This window comes from Schistocerca serialis, chromosome 12 (assembly GCF_023864345.2).
Source record: "Schistocerca serialis cubense isolate TAMUIC-IGC-003099 chromosome 12, iqSchSeri2.2, whole genome shotgun sequence".
NCBI classification, from domain to species: Eukaryota; Metazoa; Arthropoda; class Insecta; order Orthoptera; family Acrididae; genus Schistocerca; species Schistocerca serialis.
Window position 1 is genome coordinate 105,760,608 of NC_064649.1, and position 23,798 is coordinate 105,784,405.

Consider the following 23,798-nt stretch of genomic DNA (forward strand, 5'->3'; position numbering starts at 1 on the left):
TTTATTTTTATTTGTTGTAATAATTGACAATAAAATATACATTGTACAGATTCTTGTCTTTTATATAATAATCAATATTATACATTTGAAGTAACTGAAAGAAAGCCAGAGGATATGGTTTTTTACAAGCATTTTTTAATTCATCAAACTTTCTCCACCTAATTGTACATACACGAATATCTTTAAAATCTGGGTGAGAACAAATAACTGGTTGTGAGTTTGAAATTAACAGTAACGGAGTACGTCTCAATATAGCGTCTCCTTTGTACTTCACTCTAATGTTACATGCAATTCCTTCACACACTTTTTTGAAATCCTCAATTGCACCCTCCTCTAAAGAAATTTCATTACCAACAATGACACGTCTATTAACAGCATCTTGCAATGCAAACTGATTTGTTTTATTATTACAATGTCCAATGTGGCCAACATTTAAACCAAGTTAAATTATACAATCAAAAAACCAATTTTTGCCACTATTTGGTGGACCAACAATACATAATGTGTTTAACTTTTTATTTGGTACATATATATTTTTACCTTCACATTCTTGCCATTGATACAATCCTTTCTTATTAATCCAAGATACAAGATTTGTTAAAAATTTCGTAACCTCGTCAGTATCATCTTCACATTGAAATAATAAAATTTTATTTAGCCAAGAAAGAGAATCTTGAAGAGTATAATAATACTCCCAAACATTTGTTGAATGAGAATAAAAAATATTATCTTCAGAACCAGAACACAATAAATTTTCTATACCATGTAAATCCAATTCATTTATGTTTTTACAGTTCTAAACCCATACCGAAAAATCGTTTGAATTTAGGGTCAATCAAATTAATAAAATATGGATGAGCAGATGGTATTACATTGACTAAATTTTCTGGCGGTATGCATTTGTATGACATTAATATGGAAAGTACCTTTTTGCCGTCGTTTCAGGGTTGCACCTTTGGTAGTCAGAGATTGGCTTGCGCTTTGTATGAGGCCATTTACGTGAGCCATCTCTGGTGAGTTCTTGTTGCAACTGATCATTAATTCGAGGGTTTTCCCTTTCCAATACTGAGAGGGATCCCTCGATGAAACTGACCCATTGTACAATTTCAAACTCACCAGGCACTCTCTTATGGGTTCCTCTAATCCAAACTTGTCCCCGACTTGGCCTTTTTTGCAGGTAGAAATATATGAGTATATTGAACCAGTCGAGGTTGGACATGGCTGTGATTGCTCGCCTTCGTCGGGGACATTTCTTAATTCTGGTGGCAATAAATGGGTCAACCCTAAATTGGCATCTACATCGTCTAGAGGAATACGTGCAATCGTGGACGAGGTGGATGTGGTCGTCATCATGTTTCCATAGGATAATTTCTCCAGGGTAGACTGATGTGATAGAAGCAATTCGTCTACTAAATTCATCAACCTCGTCCGGTCCTCTGATGACAATGACATCAGTGTAATACCATCTTTCTGAGATTTCAGATATTCGCAAAAGTTCTGGCAACCAAACGATAATTGTGAACAGGAATCTTCGATGTTCGTCAAACAATTCAAAATGGTGAATATGTATGTCCCTAAGGGTCCATCGATTGCTCCCAACTGGCAGTGTAATCTCGTAGCTATCCAAATAAAGATTTTCAGCGTTGGATTCGTCATGTGTGCTTGAACCAGCTTGAAGATGGATTGGAAGATGTCGGCCAGGGTCTCCATTACAGCTCTGCAAGTAACATATCAGCCAAATCAGCATCGTCCTCTTCTGAATCAGATACTTGGCTTAACGAGCCACCACAACGTACACTTCTGAATAATGGACTATTTGCATAGAACATGCACCAATGGCTATATTGTTTAATATGTGGCGGACAAGTTACACCATATGAAAAATATGGTGCCTTGGTTACCATATTAATTTTCATATCAATTAGAAGTGGTTGTAGTTGCTGGTTTTGCCATGAATCTGATAATTTGTATAAGCAATTCTCACAAATAGTAAATACGAATTGTTTATAAGTAACTTCATAAAAAAACATTTTAATTTTAAATCTACTTTGCCAGAATGCAGTAATATCAAAAAAAGACATTGTAATCGAAGCGAGTGTTTGCCACGGAACTGGAATTCCCGCTCTTATTTTTGAAGAAGCTTCTACTGCATCATTTACAATTTCATTAATCATGGGAACATTTTCACTTCTATCAAATATATAACATTCTGGCAGTCTATATGAATTTAACATGAAATTGAATTTTGAATAATGGAATTCCAATAATATATCTTCTCGTATAGTTCGTGGTAACTCCAACTGATAAATATCCAAGGCATTTTGAAGTCTTCCACAAACGGCAATTCGTGCAAGTTTGTATAAAGTGTCCATTATACAGAAATGTACTTACTGTTTCTGACAGCTCGTCAGAGACAATAGACGTTCTCGCTGTGGATTCAGAGGACATACTGTGAAGACAACAATTTCATGCCCCCTTATATACGGAATCTTTTATATACATAACGTTATCGAACAGCACGTGTCGGGCAACCTTTTGCCGGTGTGGGTGCTTGCTCAGATAATTGTCCTAAAAGGACAAATTATCTCGGCGGGACAGTGACACCGCCATCGCGACCTTGGGGGGGCCCCCTTTTTTTTTTTTATCAGTTGCTGACCCTCGAATCATGAAACGACGACGCGTCGTCATGTTTCGATACAGGACTTATTGACACGTATCGGAGATGAGATCAATAATGACAAGTCACAACTCTGCTTCACTGCTGTCACTTTTTTGGGGTACACCGTCTCTTCAGATGGTATAAGCCCCCTGCAGGAGCGGGTTGACTGGGAGAGGTAGATCGCGAATGCAGTGTTGTTTCGTGAATTAAGCCGGTTTTTAGTAACTGTCAATTTCTACCATCGTAACCTGCCAATGGCAGCAGCAATTCAAGCCCCTTTGACTGATGCATTGGCCGGGAAACAAACCTCGCGCAGTCGCCGAGTGCAGTGGTCTGACAACATGGTGAGAGCTTTTGAAGACCTTAAATCAACGTTAGCACGTGGTGTCAATCTCGCCCACCCTTTGCCAGATGCCTGCATCTCTACCACAGCGGATGCAAGTGATTTTGCAATCGGTGCAGACCTCCAACCGCATGTCAATGACACGACAACCACTCTGTTTCTTTTCCAAAAAACTATCTACAGCTCGACGTAAATGGTCAGCATTTGACAGAATTGTCTTGTAGTTTATAAAGCTGTAAAATATTTCTGCACAGACATCGAAGAAAGGAATATAACCATTTTCACAGACCATCGCCCCCTCACGGAGGCTATCCGTAACCCCGCAGCTGACCTTCCGCCACATAGGTTCCAGCAAGTGCATTTAATTTGCCAATACACAACAGACATCCATTACATTCAAGAGTTACACTCGGGAGTCCCCATGGGTCAAGCACCAAATGTGCACTGACAAAGTCCTCCCAACTTTTGTTTTGGTGGTTGGTCAGAGGGTCATGAAACGCCCTTTTTAGTCTGCTGTAATTATTCCTGGATGAAGGCCCTTTGGTAATGGTGCCAAGCCTTTCTCATAGACTGTTGGATCCGAGACAGCTCCAGAGTCAATGGAGCAGTTGCTCTGCGGATATACCTTCTCTTTGTTGGTACTGCTATGGCGACAGCTGCCTTTATAGAGGCAACTAATGCCTCAACTGCCTGATCCACATCAAAATCTTGTTCAGCCAGCTCTGGAGGAGAACACTCCTCCTCTAGCAGGTCCCAGTTGGCTCTCCCATAGTCTAACTGTAAGATCCAGTTATCAGTCATTTGTTGTCCTCCCAATACAACTGAAAATTCAATTAGGTTGTGGTCACTTGTGGTCAGTCCATCTAATACACGCCAATTTGCCACTATTTCTAACATTCTCAGTGGTTAGGGTTACATCTATATCTGATGCAACTCCTGCTCTGCTTCTATAGGTTGGTGGATTACCCGGCAGGTTCTCCACCTGCAAATGTGCCATGAGGGTCTTGTGACTGACTGTACCACAGTGGTGATTTGGAATTACTGTCCATTGCTATTATCACCAACTTCCCTTCTAATCTGCTCACAACCTGAGATAGATGGTCTAGAAATGGGGTTATATGTTCTCTAAACTGACAGCAAATATTTACTAAATACCAATTGGTATTCATCAGATTAACTTCCACAGCCATTATGTGTGAAGTACATTGTTGATCTATGACTGTTTGGATTAATTTGTCAATTATTACTAATGCGGTCATTGGATTGTCTCCAGTGTTTATTACTTGTGCCTGCCAGGGGAAGAATGTGGTTCCCGCATCAGGATGATATCCGCTTCGTTTTCCTCAGCTAATTTCCTCAGTTCTTGTGTAACTGTTAAGCTATGCATTGCATTTATTTGAGAGCTTTTAACACCTGTCATGGGTGTCTAGTGTAATAATGACTATCTGGCCATTTCTGGGAAGGGTCGAAACCAATCCTTCCATACATCACCACCATTTCTTTATATAGTTTTTCAATGTCTAATACCCTTCCTCATCTTTTGTACATTTTATGCACTAAAAGTAAAAACTCTGCATACTCAAAAGGTATTTTTGCCGATGCCAAGAGGATACAGTCTGCATCCTCCAGAGATGGAAAGGTAATCTTTCTGCCATTTGGATACCCAACTCGAACAATTTGCCTCAGAGTCACTATTAAAAATGATAGCTCTTCCAATCTTGATAATCTGTTTCTTCGCAAATGTTATATACATTCCCTGGTGGGAAAGCACTATATGAATTTACATTTGTAGCCAGATCTACTCAACTGTAGATACTATTCCTCAAGGTTCCTCCAGTAAACAACTGTAAAGTCTCTACACCAGTCATTAGCCGTTCAACATCTACATCAACCAAGTCCCATCTACTGCTATTCGCAGCAGCCCATACCAAATTCCTTCTCTCTTTTTTGAATTTTGACACCGGAACCACAGAAACCACAGCCCCAGTGTCTTCTAATTCCTTAGACATCCCGGGCGTCGCTTCCAGCTTTTCCACCTCGACCGGCAATGGCTCTGCTTCTTCCTGCCGGGACCTAGGCGCCGCCACTGCAGCAAACACGGCCGCAGCCTCCTCTTCTCCACCCAACGTCCCAGCGGCCACACCCGTCTGCTGGGAAGTCTCCGTCCCTGCAACAGAAAAAAATGTTGCACAGCCTCTGCCACCGTGCCGCATCCCTCGCTACTTTACTTGGAGATTTGTGTGCTTTCTTTTTAGCGCCTTTACTGTGATTCTCCATAGTCAGACTGCTGTATTTGTCGTAGTAAAAGTGTTTTGTATGTATTATACTCCTTTCCAGGAGTGTGATATGTTCTTTTTCTATACTTGCATGGGATGCAGATCTGCTGAGAGGACTCCTTCGGACATTTCTTTTTCACATGACTGTCCTCGCCACAGTGTGCACAAACTGGGTTTCTTATTTCGTAATATTTGGCTACGTGACCATAGTCCTGGCATTTTGTACACTTTGCCACGGCGGTATAGTTCTTTATGGAGACAGAACTATGCATATAATTGTTTTTCTTAAGTCTGGAGCAACCTCAGCCACATGGTGCACCGTAGGTCGGTCTCATGGACCAGTTTTAAATCTTAGCTCAAATTTTTCTGTAAGCCTGACAGCCATTTTATCTTCAAAATTTTGTGTATAGACATAGTCGACTATGTCGTCCTGCGTCATATATGTTGGCACGTAAGACATCATCATAAAGGGGCATCGTTTTAGGTCTTCGCAATTGAAGTGTTCTTTTATCTTGACATTATTCATTAATTTATCAGAATCCTCCTGAAAGTTAACTTCTACTATTAATACATTCTTAGAATTTTGAAAAGAGTATAAACCCAAAGAGGGACAAGATACGCATTAACACAGTGAGGACAACTCTTTGTCCTGACACTGTTTCTCAAATCTAAACGGGAGAAGGACATCAAAATGGCCAGTTTTTCCGACATTCTTCTTGATAACCTGTACTGTTTGTCTAGTAGTTTCTGCAGCAGTAACAGCCTCATATGGTCTCGCAGGTTTCTGTACTTCTTTTGGTAGTCTTTCGCTTTCCGCTACAACTTCACTGTATTTACCTTCAAGGCGAGCATGGCCTAATGCCTAAGTTGCTATTGCCTCCTGCTCTGCACTTATTATCCCATGCCACACACTTCACTCAAAGAGAGGAAGAAAGTGCACATGACGAACCACAACAGACATTTCCTCATTGAATTCTTTGGTCATAGTAGGAGCATCATGCTCCGAATGCGCCGTATCACTCTCTTTGTCTTCAGCCGTATTTTGTAGTAAGAGAGTGAAAAGTGGGGCCTGTCTGTTTCCCCCAACCGACACCTCTGGCACTGGGAAAGGGGGGGGGGGGAAGAGGCAGCTATATGCAGCTCGCTCACCAGTCCCACCCCTTGACCAAGAGCTGTTTGAGATTTGAGCTGCTGGGTTTAGCACGCCGTTTCCAGCGCACTAAGTCCCCTTCAGTGACCACATCACTGGAGATTTCTCCCGTCCCTCCCAGGCAAATGCCCACTGCATTCTGGAGAGGCGGATTCACCCCTTGGCCTTTGGCCCCCGCTAGGCTGTTTTTCCACTCTGAGGCCTAAGACTCAGTCCTACCCAGGTGCTGGGTTGGTCCCCCAGACTTTCAGGGGTCTGGCCCCATCTAACCTAGCCAGGGACGTATCACCACGCCCTGGCTTGGCGGAACGTGTAGAGAGGTACAGCAAGAGTCCGCCGGTCAGCATTGAGGGCGTTGCTGCCACATTTGTAATCTAGTGTTACAAAAACTTATTATGAAGTTATAATTCTAACAGAACCCGTGTGGGGTTGTTAGTACCCCCATCGGGCGCCTCCCCAGGTGGCGGATAGGGGAATGCCTCCCAGATATAGGTGGTACTGGGGAAATAAAATACTCAGGGCGGACCAAAAACTAACGAAATGTAGCGTCTGAACTCCTAGAGGAGCGGCTACAAACAGCGTCTGTTCTCCAGGTTAGGAGCGGCTGAACACACACTCTGGAACTTACAATCCCAGTTTTAACCTCTGAACGGCCCAAAAAGCCATCTCCCCCCCTGAATTTCAAACAGCTATGCATGATGTCAATTTCTCTAGATAGAACTACTCCAGGAGGTAACCAATCCTCTGCCACTAACAGCAGCGCAATCAGGCCTAAGGATTCTGGAGAGCCTGAAGCACCACGTCGTTCAAGAAATTCAAAATCCTCTAAACTGAAGAAAAACAATGTACATTTCTTTGGAACCCTAAATATTAACTCGCTCTTGAAGCCGGGAAAACTGAAGCAGCTCACCAAAGTCTTGAAGGTATATAAAATCCAAATATGTGTGCTGCAGGAAACCAGATTTACAGATTAAGATTTAATGGATTATGAAGGATACAGGATATTTAAAGGAAAGAAAGGCTGGAACCCATGTGGAAGAGGCCTTCCCCACCTTGGAACAGGCTTCATCGTGAAATCTAACTGGGTAAACTCAATAACCGACTTCCAAGTCACCTAATGAACGCTTGTCTTTTCTCACATTCAGCGCCCTAAATAAAACCTATACACTTATTAATTGCCACGCACCCATCAACAATGACAATAAGAAAAACCCTCAGAAATTAGATACATATTGGGAATCTCTAGCCCATGAACTTTCTAAAATCCCAACATCAAATGTGAAAATACTGTTTGGGGACTTCAATGCACAAATAGGCCAAGAAAAAAATACAAAAAAACAGTAGGAAACTACCCGGCTCACAAAAGGACAAACAGAAATGGAGAAAGATTAATAGAACTATGCAAGGGTCATAACTTATAATTAATGTCTACAAATTTCAAAAAACCTCCTAAGAAACAGAAAACATGGAAATCACCAAACACAAGTATTGGAGAGTTCCAGATAGATCACACAGCCATCACACACTATAATCAAAAAGAAATAATGAATGTGGAGTTCGGAAAGGGGCAAACATTGTAACTGACCACTACTTATCGACAATCAAATTAAATTTCATACCACAAAGAAAGAAACAAATACAAAACAGGAAAACTCAAAAGATAGACGCAAACATCTTGAAAGAGAAAAGAGAAGAATTCTGTCAAAACATAGTTATATGTTCGGATAAATGGGAAGATATAAAAGAAGGAATGATAAGATCTGCTCAAGAAGTCGCAAAAATTAAAAAGAGAAAGAAACACGAATGGTGGGATGAGATATGTGAGGAAGCAATAGAACAAAGGATGAAGGCATGGAAAAAATGGCACTCAACCAAAAGTGATAAGGACTACCTGGAGTTCAAACAGCAAAGATCTTCTACAGCAAAGCTCATTAGATCAGTAAAAAGACTATTTGAAAAGAACCAACTTACACAAATGGATAAAGAGTTTAAGAGAAACAATAACAGATCCTTTTACAGCACATTCAGACAGAAACTACAAAAATATGTAGCACCAAATCTGTGTTTTAAAGATACCAGTGGAAAACTGGCAATGAATAATGAAGAAAATTGTGAAATATTAGCAAAATATTTTGAACAACTCCTCAACTGTCAGGAACCTATTGAAAAATTACCAGCCAACACCCCAAACACAGTAAACAATAATTCTGAACCCCCATGCCTCATAGAAATCAGAGAAATCATTAAAAACCTTAAGAACAATAAAGCACCAGGGGAAGACATGATAATTGCAGAAATGTGGAAAAGTGTGGATAATACAACTCAAGAAAAACTACTGGGAATAATCAATGGGATTTGGAGAACGGAACGTATACCGGAAGAATGGAAAACTGCATTAATCCACCCCATCTTCAAGAAAGGGGATAAAACCGATGCAAATAACTACAGAGGGATATCTTTGCTTCCGGTAACGTATAAAATTCTATCTAAGGCCCTACAAAACAGGTTGGAGAAACAACTTGATCAAGAAATTGGTGAATACCAAGCAGGCTTTAGGAAGGGAAGATCTTGTGTGGAGTAAATTTTAAACTTGAAGTTAATTATTAAATATAGACGATTAAGAGGAAAAGACATCTTTATCACGTTTGTTGACTTCAAGAAGGCGTACGACTCCATTGACAGAACAACCTTGGTTAACATCCTTAGGGAGTTTGGAGCAGACAAGAAAACAGTCGCAATCGTCAAAGAAACACTTACGGATACCTATGCAAAAGTAAAGTTCCGTGGTGAGGTATCCAGACCATTCAAAATCAGAACAGGATTAAGACAAGGACATGGGTTGTCACCTACCCTATTCAACTGTGTGTTAGAAAAAGTTATTAGAGAGTGGAGGAAGAAAACGACTGAAGAAGGAATACAAAAAATCAGATTAGGAAGAATAAAGGATGGATTAGAAGTAAATTGCCTCGCTTTTGCTGATGACTTAGCGATTCTGGCAGGAAGTTTGGAAGAAGCAGTCAAACAGATCAATATTCTGAATGAAACAGCAGAAAAAGCAGGACTGAAAATCTCCTTTGTAATCATATTGTTTGGTGCCTCTTTTACATTGGTTAGGTACTCTGTCTTTTCAAAGTATGGCCAGATAAAGAAGGTTTCTAATTTCAAATATTTAGGGGAAATTATCCAGCCCAATGCTTCAGATAAAGAAGGAAATAAAATAAGAACAAGAAAAATGGAAATGGCATTCCAGCTAACAAAGAATGTGTACAACAAGAAGTCGGTATCAATTAACGCAAAAATAAGGCACTACAACACTGTGATTAAGCCAGAGTGTCTGTATGCATCTGAATGTTTAGCAACGAACACTAACAAGAAAATGGAAGCTATAGCAAAAAAGGAGCGAAAAATCATTAGAAGAGTACTTGGGCCGAGATTTGAGAATGGGACTTGGAAGCTTAGAAGTAATAGAGAAGTGTATGACAAAATTGAGAAAGTGGGAGATACTATGAGGAAGACAAGAGTAAGCTTTTATGCCCATTTGAAAAGAATGAATGATGAAAGGCTGACAAAGAAAATATTCATGTTTTTTGACAAGAACCCTAGAACCCAAATTACCTGGTTCAAAGAAGTCAAAGCAGACTTAGAGGAGATGGGTATAGGAGAAGATGATATAACCAACAGAGACTTAATGAGAGACAAAATTCAACATTTTGAAGGATTTGAAGTGAAGAAGAGAAGAACTGGAGGAACAGTGTGGACAGAAGACTGAAGGGAGCAGCACAGAGAGAGGATGAAGACATATTGGCAGAAAAAAAAAGAGGAGGAGCGCAATAGGAGAAATGTACATTGAAAAATAGTTGTTTAACGCGGTCCCTAGACGGCCAAAATCGGAATAAAAAAAAATTCTAACAAATGACATTACAAAAAACTCTGCCACTTAGCTGCTATGGATATCCGAGAGCATTGCCCGTCCCTACCACGATGAGGTGGGCCGTCTACTATCAATGAAACCACTGCCGTAATACATTTTTCGTTATTTAGCTTTTGGCGTTAACAATGGGCGGAGGAGGGATGTTAAATATAATAAAAAACTACTTCTACATAATTACATCAAACTAAACGTGCGCTTCTGTTCTAATTTAAACATAACAACTAAGAAACATGGGAAATTTTTTTAATTTATACAGTATTTACATAGTTCACTGTCCAGCCGGGTTAATATGTCTACATTGGGATTTGAGTCTGGACAGGCAGGAAGGCAAAACATCCGTTTTGAAAACACCCCGAGGCATCCCACATCTCTATGTTACCACAGACTAGAGAGCCTCACCATCTTCTTCCATCTTGCCCTCGTTGCCGTCCGCACACGGTATAGATTGTCCTATTGGAGCGGGGTGGATGGGCATGACCCCACCAATGGCGGTATCCTGAAGGCGGGACCAAGCCCGCCATTATACCCTCCATGGCTCATTTAACTGTTGGTATTTCCATCTTGTTAACGCACAATACTCTTCAGTCTTTGCTGGCTTTTCTCAATTTAACTCAGTAGCTTGGCGAATTTTGAGACCTTGTCGACCAGATCTTGTAACAGTCTGTCCTGGTCAGGGTTTGTTAATATTTCCACAAGTGGAATGTCTCTCTATTTCCTGCTTTGCTTCCAAGGCAACTGGCTCGAAGTCTGGGCACTGGAAAACGACATGCTCAGACATGCCTACAGGGGTGCCACAGACACATTCAGGTGTGGGACGGCTCCCTATCCTATGTAGGTAGGTAGGGTGTGGCCCATGTCTGGATAGAAAATGTACAATCCCGTGTTGCTACTAAGTGCTTTAGCTTTAATCTCTCCTGAATACTGGGAAGGTAGTCAAAGACTCACTCCCTGTGTCATATGTCTGCCACTGCTGTTGCCATAACTGTATAGTCATCCGGTTTATGTCCTTTACATTGTTTAAAATGGTCTCCCATAATGAGTTTAATCTTTTCATGATCTCTCTCGTGTAAATATAGATCGCACTTTTTGTCTAATCATTCAGTCCGAGGGACATAGCCCCGATTATGGCACAGAGAGTGCCTGTAGGAGTGGTGCCAAAGGCACCTACACATGGTAAAATAACATTCCTTTGAATACACCTAACATAGCAGGCTTAACCGGAACTAGTCTGTGGGCCCAGGTGCTAGAGCCATACACCACAACCGGCGCAAGTATGCAGTTATTGTGCATATTTGTTGCCGCTGGGGGCAAATGGAATCATCGTTGTGCAGTACTTATGTTTTTATTGAACAGCATTTATGCTTTAGAGGCATCATGGCCAATATGTGGAGCACAGCTCAACGTCTCATCAATAAGGATGCCCACATATCTGGCCGATCGTGCTCTAGCTACCATTCGATTATCTAGTCTTACAACTGGATCACGGGCTAATCTGCCCTTTAACAAAATTTAATTAGACTTGTGAGGTGCTATCTCAAGTGTGGATCGTTGGCACCACTGTAATAGAATTTCTCTTTATAAGCGGATTTTGCTTCTATTTCAGCATGGCTGTCCCCATCAACAAGGATGAAAAGGCCATCTGCATATGCCCCGACTCCCAGCACCATATTGTTCTCGTTTAGTGATACCAGCAAAGTGTCCATATTAACATCCCAGAACAAAGGGCTGCATACAGAACCCTGTGGGCAGCCCTTTGAAATATTTTTGAACACCACAGCACCAGGAGCCGTGATCTTGGCGACTCTATTCCAGCAGTAATCCTTAGACAACCGTATAGCATCACCGGACACTCCATCTCCCGAAACAGAGATGAGCCCTGGCCACCACAGGTTGTCAAAGGCACCGGAAATGTCCACCATTACTCCAAGAACGTACTTCCTTGTGGATGAGTGCACGATACTGGTTACTTGATTTATTGCATCAGATGTCGACTTGCCTTTCCGAAAGCTATACTGAAAGTCACTCATTCCACATAGGATCCTGTGGTGTGTCATCTAGATATCAACAGTTTCTCAAAGGTCTTCCCCAATACGTCGAGTAAACAGATTGGCCTGTAAGACTTAGGCACAGTTGGGCCTTTATCTGGATCCTTCTTTGTAATGATTACCTCCACAGTTTTCAAGCAGGTAGGGAAGCATTGTGTCTCCAAACATCTATTGCATATTTTTGCAAGCCCTGGAGCCAGTTTATATGCAACACACTGCAGTACCTCTGCAGGAATTGCATCTGGTCCACAAAAGAATGGATGGGATGTACCACCTCCTCAAGAGGAAAAGGGGTATATCTGGGTTTCATTATAATAGTCTGTCTGGTCTTGCTGTCTTATCATCTGTTGCATCTCATTGTCCGAAACAGGTTGGTCCTCAGGGTGAAGCACATTTAGTAACCCCTCTGCTGTTTCCACCCAGTCTGTCGTCATTCTGTCAGTGTCTCCAAGTCTCACTGTAGAGAGATGCATGGGAGAATGTATTTTCTCCCTTACAATATTGTATACCATACAAGACCAAATGAGACTGAACAAAGTCTTCCCAACTCTGCTGGTGGTGTTGTATTAGCGTGTCTTTAAAGACTCTTTTGTGCCTTCGATAACTGGCTGCATGATATTGCCATTCCGCCTGGGTGAAAGACCTTTATGAGAAGAGCGTGCCGCAATTATCAGACTGCCAGAGCCTCAACAGCTCTGGAGTCCATGTAGAAGTCACGTTGCGAATGGGATCTCTACTCCTCAGTACTGCTGTCACAGCCACTTCCACAGCCGTCTTGATAGAAGCAGTTAAGGCCTCAACGGCCTCTTCTATGTCGAAACGACCGTCTCCCAACTCTGGAGGATTGAATTCCGCCTCTAGGAGGTCCCAGTAGTCTCTCCCATAATCATACTGCATCACCCACCCCTCTGGCACTTGTTCCACTTGTTGCGCTATAATGAAGTCTATTACATTATGATCACTTGCAGTGATGCTATCCAGTATTTTCCAATGTAGAATTTGGTTTGCAATGCAGATTGAGCTGAGCGTTATGTCAATATAATAGGCTGCCCCGGCTTGACTCCTATACGTAGGAGGATTGCAGGGAAGGTTTACAACATTTAGGTGATATTCCATGAAAACCTCCTCTATGTGCAGCACCTCTATGATCCTGCACTGGACTGTGCCAGAATGGGGACTACGTTGCTGTCCACAGAAATTATCACCGATTTCCCTTCGAGGGCTCATAGCACGTTAGTTAACTGTCTCAGGTAAACATCTATTTGATCTCTGTATTGAAAGTATACATTGATTAAGTACCAAAAGGAATTACTGAAGTTTACCTCCACAGCTGTTACATGTGAGGTGCAAAACTGCATAAGAACTGTGGTATTAATTCCTTCCTTCAAAATATCAGCAGGTCCATATCCAATGTCAGTTATTGTTATCACCTGGGGGATCGCAGTAAAGCCCAAGACACTACCAGAGACGGAGTTTGGCACTTGTATAAGCAATACATCAATTTCATTTTCCTCTCCTAGTGTGCGTAACTCCTGTGTAACCAGAAAGCTCCGCATCGCATTTATCTGGTAAACTTTAACATGTGTCAGGATATCGCGTATAGATCTGGCTACTGGGGCACGTCTGACCAGGATCAAAAGCAGTCCTGCCATACATCATGACCATTTCTTTATAAATTTTCTTTAAATTAAATTCCCTACCCTGTCGAGCATACACTTTTAAAACTAATTCTTTTAATTTGGCTTGATCAGTTGGAATATTTTCAGCTGCTAGTTGTAAGCAGTCTACGTCCTCCACAGTTGGGAATGTGGCGGCAGCACCGTCCAACACACGAAGGGCTCAACTACGGCATTGCCGACACAAGTAGGGGCAGCTGTACCGTTACGCCGAATTTCGGCAACGGTGCGTGGCACACCGGACCGCACGGGAACAAAGCAGGCAGCCAGTGCGAGCTAGTCGACGCGACGCGACACACGTCTCTCAGTTCTCCCGCCGCGGACCACGTGTGTTGAGTCAACGTGACTCCGCCGTAAATGCGTACGCGCGGTCGTAAACGCAGTCGCAGTTCCGCAGTGTGCACCATACTGTTAAAGTGTCTTTCGCTCCTTCGCGGACGTTAAGGCGCCTCTGGTCGCGCCAGGAGCAGAACATTCAGTGACGCGGCCTTATGCCTTGCTCGGTCCACGCGGTCGCGCATCGGCTCGTCACTGTAGTGTATACCCTCCGGGATTGGTGATCGAGCCGTGCCGCCAGTGCAACGCACCTGTATGGACGGACATTAGCGACGAATGGTATTTGTCATTTATTCTAACGCTAGGAAGAATAAATGTGTCTTGTCCCGAAACTGCTTTAGTCGTTTTTTGTCACCAAGCCTCTCCCTTGAGCATAGTGCGTGGGCACGGCGATAAAGCCGGTTCACTGCACGTCAGTGACTGGAAGCAGAGATACCACACGTTCCCGCTTCACTGGTGACCCCGACGTGATCTGAGGCTAAAAAAAAAAAAAAAACACGTGGTGACGAACGTTCGTCGGTACGAGAGACGTGGAACCGCGAGTAGGCTTGCGCGTATACGACCGCACCGAACAGTGCTCCGTAGTAAAATTTTTTTGTATTGTTTTTGTGCGCGTATGTTTTGATAGCGGACTGCTTAGTGTTATTCTTTTTTCGTGTGTTTGCATTGTCGTGTCATTTTCGCTGTGTACTTTCCTCTTGTATGAGGATTCGACTCTGAACTAAGTTGGCGACATTAGAGGAGTTGCAAAAGACCGTTGAAGAACTGCTCACACGCAACACGAGGCTACAGAATGAGCTATAAGCACCGACTACACGCGCGGACGCCGCGCAGACAGACTGGTCAGGACAATGTTGGCGCGCAAATCCCCGCCACACCGACGCCTCCTACGACCGCTGGAACGCCGACAAGCGCTGCATTGATCAGGCTGCCTCCCTTTCAGCCGCGCGACCCTGTAATGTGGTTCAGCCAAGTTGAGGCGGTATTTATGAGCAACCACGTGACCTGCGACCTGGCGAAATTTGGGCACGTAGTGAGCCAGCTGGACCAGAACTATGCAGCCGAAGTGCGGGATATAATCACCGCCCCACCGACGCAGTCAAGCTACAAACGGCTCAAGGAAGAGCTGTCCAGTGGATTTTGTCGTCCGAGGAACAACGAGTGCACGAGGAACAACGAGTGCACGAGGAACAACGAGTGCACGAGGAACAACGAGTGCACGAGGAACAACGAGTGCACGAGGAACAACGAGTGCACCAACTGCTGCGGCGATCTGAGGCCCTCGCAGTTTCTGCACCACTTGCGGAGCCTCGCGCAGTCCGATATGGTGCCAGATTCGCTGTTACGCACTATCTGGGTGCGCAGCCTCCCAGCACAGGTGCAGGCAGTGATAGCCACACAGACGGAGATGCAGCTGGACGCCGTTGCTAACTTGGCCGACAGGGTGCACGACGCGCTGACAACGGCGCCTAGCACCGCAGCTGTGGCAGCTTACGACTCCGTCCCCCTTCCACCGTGGTGGCATGCACCTCCCGCACCCGCATCGGATGCCGACCTGCACCAGCTAGTGGAAAACTTGACTGCACAGGTGGCAGCTCTCTCCATGCAAGTCGACCGGTTGGCGCGTTCGCAGCAAGAGGGCAGCACGCGCCGCAGCGGCAGCAGACCGGGCTACAGGTGGCACGGCTCGCGCAGCCGGCAATGCAGCAACAGCCGCTTTAACGGTACCCTGCAGACGTCAGAGCACACACAAAGCGGCTACTGCTGGTACCACGCCCGCTTCGGCAACAAAGGAACCAGTGCCACGCTCCTTGCTTGCACCCAAACGCCAGCTGCTACCGGACCTAGGCGCACCCAGCTGCAGTGATATCGAAGCGTCTGTTTGTTGCGGAATGGGGGGTAGGCGTGAGGTACCTCGTCGACATTCCCCCATTTTATGTTACGAGACTGCAGGCGGGCCGAGCCACTCTGCCTTACAGCGGCGAACAATTCCGCTATTAAAACTTACGTTACACACAGGCGCATATAGATCTAGGTCTACGTCGCACGTTCTCATGGACTTTCACTGTGGCTGACGTCAATGAGCCGATCCTGGATGCAGACTTTCTCAGCCACTACGGGCTGCTAGCCGACATCACAAACGGCCAGCTCATCGACGCAACAACGAATTTAAAGGTAGCTGGACAGTGCCGGCAGGCTGCATACTACAGTGTTAAACCCGTGAAGTGCCCCGGACTGTACGCTGACATCCTTGAACAATTCCTCGACCTCACCCGCCCAGCCGGTGCACCGAGAGACATCAAACATTCGACATTGCACCACATAATATCCACACCCGAACCCCCCCACATCTTGTCGCCCACGTCAACTCGTGCCTGACAGACTTGCAGCAGCAAAGGCAGAGTTCGAGGCCATGCTGCGGCAAGGCATCGTGCGACCATCAAGCAGCCCATGGCCATCGGCGTTGCATTTAGTACCCAAAAAAGACAATTCGTGGCGCCCGTGTAGGGACTATCACATCCATAATTCGCGAACGGTGCCAGACCGATACCCAGTCCCACACCTTCAAGACTTCAGCTACGCCTTGGCGGACTGCGCGGTGTTCAGCAAGATAGATTGTGCAAAGGCATACACCCAAATTCCGGTGGCGCCTGAAGACATTGAAAAACAGCCATCGTAATGCCCTTTGGGCTTTTCAAAAGCCTGTTTATGACTTTCAGTCTTCGGAATGCTGCCCAGACTTGGCAGCGGTTCCTGGACGGCATCTTGCGAGGCTTGCCATTTTGTTTCGTGTACCTCGACGACATCCTGGTGTATTCCAAGTCGCCCGAACTCCACCGCCGCCACTTAATAACGATGTCAGCTTCACTCAGGCGCTGAAAGACGGTCGTTAACCCCGCTAAATGAGAGTTCGGTGTGACGGAAATCGAGTTCCTCGGCCATTTAATTACGTCCACCGGATCGACACCGCTACCGGAGAAAGTGAAAGCAATACTGAACATGCCGCATCCGCAGACGCACAAAGAATTACGACGTTACCTCAGCATGTTGAACTTTTATCGTCGACCCCTGCCCAACGCCGCAGCCGTGCAAGAGCCGCTGACTAAGGCGTTACAAGGCCCTACCTCAAAAGGATAGACCCTCGTGAAATGGACAGATGCCAAGGAGCAGAGCTTCACGGACTCAAAAGGGAATCTCGTGGAAGCGACGCTGCTCGTGCACCCGGTACATGACGCGGACTTAGCTGTAGTCGTGGACGCCAGCCAGGCCGCCCTCGGTGCGGCGTTACAACAGCTCGTCGGCGGGAGTTGGCAGCCTCTCAGGTTTTTCTCTAAAAAGCTTTCCGAATCGCAACGTGCTTCGACCGAGAGTTGCTTGCAGTGTACGTGGCGGTGAAATACTTCTGACCGTCCATAGAGGCCCGACAATTCGTCATTTTCACCGACCACAAACCCATTACCCACGCGTTCAGGAACAACCACACAAAGTGTTCACCGCGCCAACTCCAGCATTTAGAGTACGTGTCACAATTCACGACAGCCATCAGACACATTTCGGGGATAGACAATATCGTCGCCGATTGTTTGTTCCGAGCGTGTGCCGTTATTTCACCCCCTGTGAACATTGAGGACGTGGCCCAAGTACAGGAGAGTGATGAAGAACTGCACTGCTTCCGTCACGACACTTCCAGCGGCCTGCAACTGGAGCTGGTGCCTGTCCCCGGCTCTGCACGGAAGATTTGGTGTGACATCTCAACCGGCACGCACCGACCGTTCCTCCCGGAGAAATTCCGGCGCAGTGCCTTCGACCGTGCCCACGGACTCTCACACCCCAGCACCAACTCCACTGCGACGCTCGTGGCTGCTTGTTTCGTCTGGCCCGGGCTTCGGAAGGACTGTCGCGAATGGACGCGCACTTGCACCACATGTCAGCGCGCCAAAGTCGGTAGGCACACCCACACACCCGTGGGCACCTTCCCGGACGCGACACGCCGATTTGCGCACGTTCACGTGGACCTCGTCAGCCCACTTCCTGTCTCACAAGTCAAGCGGTACCTCCTAACTATGGTGGACCGCTTCACTCGCTGGCTGGAAGCAACGCCCGTCGCGGACATCACAGCCGAGACCGTCGCCATCGCATTCGTCGACACCTGCGTGACACGCTTCGGATGTCCCAGTCACGTGACAACAGACCACGGCCGCCAGTTTGACTGCGCGTTGTTTACACACGTCGCCAGACTGTGTCGCACCTGGTTACACAGGACAACCAGCTACCATCCGGCGTCGAATGGCACGGTCGAACGGTTCCACAGGGCTCTGAAAGCCGCTCTAACCTGCCACAACACCTCATGGCCAGAGGCGCTTCCACTGGTGTTGCTCCGCCTGCGAGTAACGCCGAAGGAGATCGGCGCGTCACCTGCTGACCTCGTTTACGGGCAATCTCTGACAATCCCAGGCGATTTTGTCGAAGATGTAAGACTCCCACGTGACACCGTGGCACCCACTCTGGCAGAACGTCTGCGCACTCATATGGCCGGCCTCTGAGCACACGCACTGACGTGGCACGGCACCGGGAAGATATTCGTCCACGCCCACCTGCAGTGCTGCACGCACGTCATGTTGCGTACCGACGCAGTACGGCCACCTCTCTGACCACCCTACAGTGGACCGCACCGCGTGATCGCCCGAGGAGACAAAACACTGGTCATCGAGTGCAACGGGAAGCTGTCGACAGTGTCAGTCGACCGCGTCAAACCAGCCTACGTCTTGCCCGCTCCATCAACCACGCATTTCTTCGACCCGGCAGAAGACCTGATCACGGACGACACTCCCTCTGCCAGCGGTCAGACGGAACCCGCACCCGTAGCCGCCGGTGACGCACAGCTGCAGCCTGCTCTCATCGCGCCGCCACGTGCGCCTCCCATCACAACTCCCAGGCAGCTGGCACGGCCGCCCGGATCGCGCCCACCACAGGCGCACCGGTCGCCACCACCGCAGCCGCCAGCGGACTACGTCACGCGCGCCGGCCGCCGTGTCCGATTCAAACGGCCGTGCTGCGTCGCCAGCGAGCCACGACACCCAAACCGGCAATCACGCGCCCGAGCCGCCGAACGCCGTCAGAATCCGGCGCCCACGAGCCGCCACCCGCTGTAGAGACCCGGCCTCCAGCCGCAAGTGCCTTCGGCTGGTAACTCCAGTGGAGCCCCGGACACCGTCTCCTACGTTCGTCACAGCTCCTGGACCCGCATTCGCATCGCTTTGCCTCCACCGCGTTGGGCGTTGAGGCCGGATCGGCACCCGCGCCAGTTTACCGCATTCGCTTCGCCGTCGAGCTCCGGACATCACGCTCCACACCGCCCGGCTTGTCCGTAGCAGCTCCCAGACCCGCGTTCGAGTCCTGACGGTAACGCACTGGCGCAAGTGCCTTCGAGACGTCACCACCAATGACCTGCAACGCGCGCCATCACGCGCATTGCTACGGACAGTTGCTTGCAGCCAGTGCCTGCTGCCGCTGTCACTAGCTGACAGCGCGAGGACATGCCCTTCCAACGCCGACCGACCCCCACCAATGCTGCCGCACTGCAATCACGCAGCGCGCGAACTTTAAACACACGCGCGCCACCGAACGATCGCCGCGCTTTCGCAGCTACGGAGCTCCGCTCTCCAAGGGGGGATCTGTGTGGCGGCAGCACCGTCCAACGCACAAAGGGCTGAACTTCGGCGCTGCTGACAGAAGTAGGGGCAGTTGTACCGTTACACCGAATTTCGGCAATGGTGCGCGGCACACCGGACCGCACGGGAACACCGCAGGCGGCCAGTGCCGTCTAGTCGACGCGACACACGTCTCTCAGTTCTCCCGCCGCGGACCACGTGTGTCGAGTCAACGTGACTCCGCCGTAGATGCGTACGCGCGGTCGTAAACGCAGTCGCAGTTCCGCAGTGTGCACCATACTGTTAAAGTGTCTTTCGCTCCTTCGCGGACGTTAAGGCGCCTCCGGTCGTGGCAGGAGCAGAACATTCAGTGACGCGGCCTTATGCCTCGCTCGGTCCACGCGGTCGCGCCTCGGCTCATCACTGGACTGTGTACCCTCCGGGATCGGTGATCGAGCCGTGCCGCCAGTGCAACGCACCTGTACGGACGGACATTAGCGACGAATGGTATTTGTCATTTATTGTAACGCTAGGAAGAATAAATGTGTCCTGTTCCGAAACTGCTTTAGTCGTTTTTTGTCACCAAGCCTCTCCGTTGAGCATAGTGCATGGCCGCGGCAATAAAGCCGGTTCACTGCACGTGAGTGACTAAGCGGAGATACCACACGTTCCCGCTTCAGGAATGTTACCTTGTCACCTCCAGGATACCCATTCCGACCCAGCTGTCTCAGAGCAACCATCAACAGAGACGGATCCTCTAGTCTGGAGAGCTTTATGGTATCATAACAAATATTATATATATTCCCAGGTGGACACATATTATAAGTTTGTCTAACTACAGAGGAAATTGTTAAATATTGTACAGAACCATCAGCAGATGTTACCTCTCTACGTTTGTATTTACATTTCTAAGTTCTATACTGTCTTCAGGTTGCTCGGCCGAAGGCCCCTCTGCAGTGGGCGGCGATGATGTCCTCTCCAAGGCCAGGAAGCCCCCGACCTTACAGGAGAAGTCCGCCGTCCCCGCCAGTGCTGCAGCTGATGTGACTGGATCACTCCTCCTGGTAGCCAGGAAAGTACCCAACCTAGCAGGAGAAGTCCAATGTGTCTGGCTGCTCGATTGGATCTGTAACAATTTAAGTCTTTCCTTCCTCCTCGTCCTCATCATCCAAAGATGACTGTGACGATCTAAGTTTTTCATTCTGCATCCCTCAATAACTTGCTTGGGAACTTACTCCAGAAACCCAACGACTAGTTGCCATAATCAGTTTTCTGTATTAATCGTTGGATTAGTAACTTGTATGCTAGACACTCCCTTCTGGGAGCATGACATACCCGTTTTCTGTATTTACAAGGGATGCATATAGGTTTTTGTTTTTTGCAATTTTTTTTATCGTGACTGTCGTCTTTACATAAACTACTGAAACGTCCCCCTTCGAAAAATTTATCAATTACTGTGCTGATAAACCTCTTACGTTATTTGATTTTCAAACAGCTGAGCAAAACTGATCGTGGTCAGACATTTCTCTCTTTACTTATTCTGATCATCAATAAACTGACACACAATATTTTTAGCGCAACGCAATCTGACTCTGAAAAATCGCTACAAAAGAATGGCCCTGCCTAACAATAAACTATACCTTTCATGAATCACTTACCTCACAAAAATCTTCGTTACTCGAACTACTGCAATACAGCGAGAGCCAATACTGCCAGCTAAATAAGTCACTAACTACTGATAGGCATAGATACCAAATAAAAGATTTTGATAGAGAACAATGTATTTACCTTAATAGTGTTCAAAAGTCATAACATATTTATATATATCTCAGTCCATGACCTCCAGTCTTACAAATTTACTCTCTCTGATGGACAAACGTCCAGATCATCCGCTCTCAAAACTCTGCCATCTCTCTCCCCACATCCGCCACTGCTAGCGGCTCACCTCCAACTGCACAACGTTACGTGCTGTTCACATCCAACTGCCCAACACTACAATAGAGAATATTTCAACAATACCAACCAGCCACAGACTGCACAAAGCACAGTCAGTGATTTTCATACAGAGCGCTACGTGGCGTTACCAACATAAAAACCTAAACAGCTTACTTACACAACATACTAAATTTTGAGAAGTACAGTATTTGGCCACATGGCTGTAATTCTGGCATTTGGAGCATTTTGCTAATGCAGTGTAATCTTTTATGGAAATTGCGTTATATGCTATGTACAGCCTGTTGGTTATTCTTATGTTTCCTCAGTTGTGGTGCCATCTCCACTGCAAGACGTACAGTGTGTCGGTCCCAAGGACCTGTCTTACAACGTAACAAAGTTTTCAACGAATTCATCACAGTTCATTCTTTCTTCAAAGTTTTGAGCATACACACAGTCAACCACATTGTCCTGGGTCATGTATTATGATACATCATACATCATCATTAGTGGGCGGCACTTTCGTAGTTTCTCACATATAAAGGACTAAGTCCTTCACTGTCGTCAACAGAAACCAGTTCAACAATAAGTATGTTTTAGTGGTTCTTACTTGATTATTTTATCTGTTTGGGATTGACACTTTTTTTCGAATTTCTCTTTCACCTTCTTGACATCCTCTCCCTTTTTATGTTTTACAAAGACTGTGGGAACTGGTTTTTCTAAATTCTGTTTTATGGTCTCTTGGACCATCTGTTTCGGTTGTAATGGTGCTGCTGCTGTGATTGCAACAGCTTGTCTTCTGCAGTTTCTCAAGTTCTTTCCTCAACCGCTCGTTTTCAGCCTTTACTTCAGCATACTGACCTAGTGGTGTGGGGCAAGAGCCCAAGTGGCTACGTTTTCTTTTATGACCCTAATCTGTTCTGAATTTATTTTCCCATGTTTTACACTCCGCTCAAAGAGCCGGAGAAAAAAAGGCGTGTCTACCTACGACACTCACATCGTCTGACTCACTGACAGGAGCTTCAAGCTCCAATAGCACTATATCACTTTCCATATTTTCGGTCATGTTTCCAAGAAGAGTGAAAAAAAATTGAAGGCTCGTCACTTTCCCAGGACCGGCCTCTCTGGCATGGGGGAAAGCTATATGCAGATCGCTCACCAATCCCACTCCTTGATCAAGAGCTATTTGAGCTGATGGGTTTAGCACGCTGTTTCCAGCGCACTAGTCCCCTTTCACAACTACATCAATGGAGATTTCTCCAGTTCCTCCTCAGCAAATGCCCATCGCATTCCGGAGAAGTGGATTCACCTCTCGGCCTTTGCCTCCTACTTGGTAGAGTTTCCATTCTGAGACCTAGGACCCAGTACTACCCAGGTGCTTGGTCGGTCCCCCAGGCTTTCGGGGGTCCAGCCCCATCTAACCTAGCCAGGGACATGTCACCACGCCCTGCCTTTGCGGAGAGTGTCAGGGACTCCCTAAACAAGGTGATCCGCCTTTCCCAGCTCAGGCCGTGATCCCTCCTCAGAGAATGTGGCCATAGGTACAAGTTGGGTTTTTTTTTTTTTTTTTGTTTTTTTTTTTTAAGTTACAATTTCCTGACTAAGACCCACCGCCTGGATTGCAAAAGTAGACTGTACAATGATCTTTATTTATTGTTAATGTAACAACTTTACAGTGGTTTTATTAATTAATTTACATAGTAGTTGCAATGAGTTATTACAATTCTGGCCTCTTAGCCGCTACGGGTTGCCTGGAGCGTTCATACAATGAAGGCTTTCACGACCAGATGGTACTGTTG

At 46.3% G+C, this 23,798-nt stretch overlaps 1 protein-coding gene across 3 annotated transcripts; it reads right to left on the reverse strand.

The window, feature by feature from the left end:
• Window positions 1-23: 23 nt before the first annotated feature.
• LOC126428087 (uncharacterized) lies at window positions 24-23,462 on the reverse strand. Of its 3 annotated transcripts, XR_007576774.1 has the most exons (3): window positions 20,972-23,460; window positions 2,392-5,169; window positions 24-1,717 (listed from the first exon to the last, which is right to left on the reverse strand). XR_007576774.1 is itself a non-coding variant. In XM_050089978.1 (2 exons), exons 1-2 carry the CDS (start codon window positions 21,266-21,268, stop codon window positions 911-913), a joined length of 1,104 nt encoding a protein of 367 aa, XP_049945935.1. In that variant the 5' UTR covers window positions 21,269-21,793; the 3' UTR covers window positions 24-910. The 3 variants fall into 3 exon arrangements, 1 of the variants encoding a protein (XP_049945935.1); XR_007576773.1 differs by having other exon boundaries at window positions 24-5,169; window positions 20,972-23,462; XM_050089978.1 differs by lacking the exon at window positions 2,392-5,169 and having other exon boundaries at window positions 20,972-21,793.
• Window positions 23,463-23,798: the final 336 nt, after the last annotated feature.